Below are 5624 nucleotides of genomic sequence, written 5' to 3' on the forward strand. Positions count from 1 at the left end.
CAAGTCCGGTGCCTGAGTCCACAGCGCCCCCTGCTGGCAGGTCAGCCAGAAGCTCCCTGTGGGCCAGCACCTGCCTCAAGCTTCACATTTCCCTTTGGTGACCACTGGGAAGGTGTTGCCCCTCCCCTCAGGGAGCCCAGTCTGAGGGTGGGAGCAGGTGTTTCTGTCTGAGAAGGGAGCTTCCTAGGCCAAGGGGGTCAGCATTCTCCTCCGAGAACCTGCTGAAATCTCTTCCAGAGAGAAAGGTCTGCAGGCTGGCAGGAAGGCCGGTGGTCTGCTCCAAGCCCAGCAGCTACCCTTTGATTAGGACTACCTCCCCCTCCCCCTCCCCCACCCCTATCCCATAAGGACCATGGGGGAGACAGGTGAGGGCAGACGCTGAGAAATCAGGGTGAGTGGCTGCTCAGCTTCTTTGCTCGCCCTCGGGCCCGGCCCCCTAATCAGCACCCTCACCATCTAGAGATGGTCCTCCCAGCCCTCCAGAGCCCAGGCCCATCTTCCTCCTTGTCAGGACTTTTCTCCAAATTGGCAGCAGTTTCATCATCTCTGCATTTCCTTAGCCTGATTCTGTGTTAGGTGTTGGGGATTCAGGAAACAGCAAGCCCCTAACTAGCCCCCCAGGAGCTCAGACATGCCACTATTCCCCCTCTGCTCTCCCTTCCCACTCATCCCCAGTATCTTCCCAGGGCTCCAGGACCTGCCCTGCAGGGCAGCCTCAACACACCCCAGATTAAAATGCAGCCAGCTGTGGTCACCCTCCTGCCCCCTCCCTGGAAAGTCTCCACTTACCACCCCCAACCCTGGGCTCTACTCACTGTCCTTGAGACTTTCCCCTCAAACTGCATCCTTCCCGGACTGTTTATATAAGGACCAGATCCTCTTCTAGGAAGTCGTCCTGGGTGGATCCCAGCCTCAATGATTTTCCTGAATTCAGTCTTTTCCAGGATCTCCTGGCACAGACCGCTGTGCACTGGGTACATTTATTATCCTATCTGTCCCACAGAAGCTCTGGGCCTCAGGAGGGAATACCTCTGTCACCTCCTTCCCCGGTAAGACATGAGGCCATCCATACACGATCCTTTAAGTCCACTTACATCCGTGGTTCTCAGCTGGACACAATTTTGCCCCCGGGGATATTTGGCAATATCTGGAGACTTTTTTGGTTGTCACAATTGGGAGGTGGTGCTCCTGGCATCTCGTGGGTAGAGACCAGAGATGCTGATAATGATCCTACAATGCACAGAACAGCTCCCGCAGCAAAGAAATATCTGGCCCCAAATGTCAGTAGTGGCAAGGTTGAGAAACCCTGATTTAAATAAATCCACAGATTGAGGATTAAAATAGTGGCCAAAAAAGGGGCAATGGTTCAGGCGGGGGAAGGGCCAGAGCAGGCATCTCAGAACAGACACGGCTTCCCCTCCACGTGGGCTTTATACTCCCACGTGCCTTCTACACCCTTCTGTGGGCCTGTCGTGTCTTGTGTAAGTGGAGGCGACCTGACCCAGAGGAAGAGAAACCAGGTGCTGCCTAGACAGTTCCTGGGGAAGTGGGCTCTGTGTGGGGAACCCTTTGGGAGCCAGGGGTGCTTTTTGCCTCAGTTTAGTCATCTCTAAAATGGGGATGGCATTCCCTTCCAGTCCAAATGGTCAAAATGGTCCTAAACAGTATCTCTCCGATGGGCACAGTCATTTTCCCCTCTGCTGATGGGCAGGAGCCCTCCCACGGGGTGCAGGGTGGAGTACTAGCCACCAGCCCCTTAAACAGACGTGGGGGGTTATTGTGGCTCTAATTGCCCTCCCAGGAAACAGCTGTAAGAACAAGACCCCTTTGATAGGCTTCATCAAAGCTGCCTCCATGACCCCTGGGGACTGACCCTGGGTGGGTGGGGGGGGCGGGGGGGGGGGAGGCAGAAAGAGCCTCCAGCTGGGAACAGCTGTTAGCCAGGCCCCAATGTAGAGGTGGAGGCTGTGAAGGGCGTCCCCCTCTTTGGTTGGGGTTAAGAATGTCCCTCCTTCCTTCCTTCCTCTCTTCCCCTCCTCTTTCTTCCGTTTTTAAACTTTAGATTTATTTTTTATTGAGGTAACATTGGTTTATAACATTATATGTTTCATATGCACAACATTATTTTTCTACTTCTATATACCATACATTGTGCTCACAACCAAAAATATGGTTTCCATCTGTCACCATACTGTTGATCCCCTTTACCCATTTCACCCTCTCTACCCCCGACTCCTTCCCCTCTGATAACTGCTGCTCTGTTCTCTGCATCTAAGTGTTAGTTTTTGTTAGGTTTGTTCATTTATATTTTTGTTTGTTTGTTTGTTTTTAGATTCCACGTAGGAGTGAAATCATATGGTATTTGTCTTTCTCTATCTGACTTATACCTTCACGGTCCATCCATATTGTCACAAATGGCAAGATTTTTATCTTTTTTTGTGGCTGAGTAGTATTCCATTATATATGCGACATCTTTATCAATTCATCTGTTGATGGTGCCTCACTGTTTCTTAAGTGAACGCGTCTGTGTAACTGTGCTTTCACTTTTGCTGCCATGTGTGTTTTTTGAGGGCACGTGATAGTTGGGTCCTTTCAAACAGTGTCCTTGCAGGCTTGATTTGTGGGAGCTGCAGTTGAGTGAGGGGCTCCGGGGCGGAGGTGAATGGAGGGGGACAGGCTGCTTCCTAAGGAGGGCTGGGTTTGGAAACATCCTTTTCTTTTTATTTATTTATTTATTTATTTATTTATTTACTTTTTTGGCTGCATTGGGTCTTTGTTGCTGCACGTGGGCTGTCTCTAGTTGCGGTGAGTGGGGGCTACTCTTTGTTGCCGTGCACAGGCTTCTCATTGCAGTGGCTTCTCTTGTTGCAGAGCACAGGCTCTAGGCACGCAGGCTTCAGTAGTTGTGGCACTCGGGCTCAGTAGTTGTGGCTCGCAGGCCCTAGAGCGCAGGCTCAGTAGTTGTGGTGCACGGGCTTAGTTGCTCCGCGGCATGTGGGATCTTCCCAGACCAGGGCTCGAACCCGTGTCCCCTGCACTCGCAGGCAGATTCTTAACCACTGTGCCACCAGGGAAGTCCCACGGAAACTTTTCACGCAGGCAGAGGTTAAAGATTCTTTCCTAAAGTGAGTACTTACTAAATCTAACTCTGAGCAGGGAGGGATCTTAGAGCTCCTCCCTGGACCAGTTCTCTCATTTTACTGACTGGGGGAGGGGGCGCGTCCTGAGGCTAGCTGGTGACTGGGAGTGGCCGAGAGGTGGGCCACTGTCTGGCGTCTCCCTGGCCGCACTCCCTTCCCCGAATGGTCCCTTTCCGGGACCAGACCTTGGGCAGAGGTAGGAGTCTCAGCCGAGAATCTGGGCTTGGGCACAGCCTTAAACTGGACTTGGGTAGGGACTTTTCTAGGATCACGCTGCTAGAGGGAGTAGGGTTCCCCCAGTAAACAACGAATCATTTTTTTAGTATTAGTATATCCCAACTATTGCACGGGACGTGCTTATAGTCAAAATGACTCGCTATTGGTCTGAAATTCAAATTTACCTGAGCATCCTGTATTTTCATTTGCTGACTCTGGCAAGTCTAGTTCAGGGCCAGGAGCCTGGGGGCTGGTGCAGAAGCAGGGAGGTTTCAGCCATGTTCCACCCCAGGACAGCTGCCTCAGGCCCACCCAAGTCAGGCTGTACCAGCTGAGTGTTTCCTGGGGCCAGCCTTGTGCTAGGAGCAGTGAGGGTGACATTCTCTGAGACCCACGGCTCTGCCTGCAGATCCACCCACATGCTGCAGCTCAGTGGGCCTGGGTGTGGGAGCAGCATTACTGCACGGGGTCTGGAGACCAGGCTGGTCAACGGGAGCTCTCCTGCAGATGTGGCCACTGTTTTCCAAAAGTCAAGAGATACCATTGTGATGAATAAAATGCACATTTGTTTAAAGGCAAGCATTACATAGTAGCTTTTGGCTCTTAAAGCTTTTTCTCAAGAAAATACCAAAAGTGTAATTACTAGGGGAGAGGGATACTTCTGGGGCTTTCATGCTGGAAAAAATTCTGAGGACAATTAGGTCTGAGGATTCTAGGACTTGACCTTTCATGGACCATGGACCCAACGGGCATCTGGTGAAGCCTATGGACTTTTTCTTGGAATAATGTTTTCAAATGTATAAAATTAAATCCACAGGACTACAAAAGAAACCAGTGGTGCAAAACTACAGAGGTCAAAACATGAAGGAAACAGGTTTATAAAAGAGAAATACACACGCTTCTTTACTTACACTTTGGTGGTGATCATTTTAAAGCAGTGATGGGTAGATATTTCAAAAGATGGGCAACAATTCCAATGTGATCTCAAAATCTCTGTGATTTCTGTTGGTGACAAAGTCACAGTTTCTGCAAATACTACTGTAGATTGTTCCCTGCTTTTACAATAAAGGAAATGCTAAATTTCAGTTAGATGCTAGTGAAAATAAAGATGTATATTTTTTTCTCATCCAAAGTCATGGTTCCCTGAATTCTATCCACAGACCTCCTGGGGTGGGGAAGGTGGTATCTGAGGTCCTTAGGTTAAGGGCACCTGCTCTAGAGGGAAAGCCCACAGGAGGGACTTAGAATAGAGCACAGGCAAGAGTCACGCATTCTCAGAAACAAGGAGAAATCAGATAGAAACATAATGGGCAACCTGAGGGTGTGGGTCTGTGTGTAGGTGGACTGTGTCCGCCCACGGGACCCCTGGGAAGACCCCGAGGATGCTCCCACTTGCACTGCCTGCTCCAGACTTGTAGTCCCTGGGTTAAGCATTGCCCTCTGTGTGCCCAGCCACAAAAAAAGATCTGAACATTACCCACCTTCCAAACGCTCAAAACACTGCGGTTCAGAAGGCAGCCCTAATATCCTCAGAAGAGCGCCCACAAGGAGAAACAAGCTTGACCTCTATGCCATCATCAAGTTCCCCCTGACCACTGAGTCGGCCTTGAATAAGAGAGAAGACAACAGCACACCTGTGTTCATTGTGGAGGTCAAGGCCAACGAGCACCAGATCGATCAGGATGTGAAGAAGCTCTATGACATTGACGTGGCCAAGGTCAACACCCTGTTAAGGCCTGATGGAGAGAAGAAAGCGTATGTTCACCTGGCTCCTGACTATGATGCTTTGGATGTTGCCAACAAAATTGAGATCATCTAAACTGAGTCCAGCTGGCTAACCCTAAATATAAGATTTTTCACTATTGAAAAAAAAGGCATTGCCCTCTGACATCCTTCCCCCGCTAGTGTGGAGTGTGTGGTCCGACCGACCGGAGGCACTGGGGGCTGGGGTCTGGGCCTTCTGAAGAGAAGGCCCTGAGGGGAAGGCCTCAGGCAGGGCTGGTAACCTGGTGAGAAGGCCCTGGTTTTTGTATTTTTTTTAAAACATTTAAGTGGCGGAAGGACTCACACAATACAAACACAAATGCAGACCTGAAAGTACCTAGGCAACTTGATAAGCGTATTGTCACAGGAATCAGGACATTATCATGAGGACGTTTGGAATTTATAAATAATGCCCTCTTGCAGGATGTCAGCTCTAACCCCAGTCTGACTGCTTGTTAAAGCATCAGGCTGAGCCAATCTAGAATAACTGCATTCCAAATATTT

General features: G+C 50.0%; 1 protein-coding gene across 1 annotated transcript; it reads left to right on the forward strand.

Moving 5' to 3' along the window:
- Positions 1-352: 352 nt before the first annotated feature.
- Positions 353-5175, forward strand: LOC103009827 (60S ribosomal protein L23a-like). The gene is made up of 2 exons (XM_057557893.1): positions 353-365; positions 4868-5175. The coding sequence occupies exons 1-2, from the start codon at positions 353-355 to the stop codon at positions 5173-5175; spliced, it is 321 nt and encodes a 106-aa protein (XP_057413876.1).
- The last annotated feature ends 449 nt before the right edge of the window (positions 5176-5624 follow it).

Source organism: Balaenoptera acutorostrata, chromosome 12 (assembly GCF_949987535.1).
Source record: "Balaenoptera acutorostrata chromosome 12, mBalAcu1.1, whole genome shotgun sequence".
NCBI classification, from domain to species: domain Eukaryota; kingdom Metazoa; phylum Chordata; class Mammalia; order Artiodactyla; family Balaenopteridae; genus Balaenoptera; species Balaenoptera acutorostrata.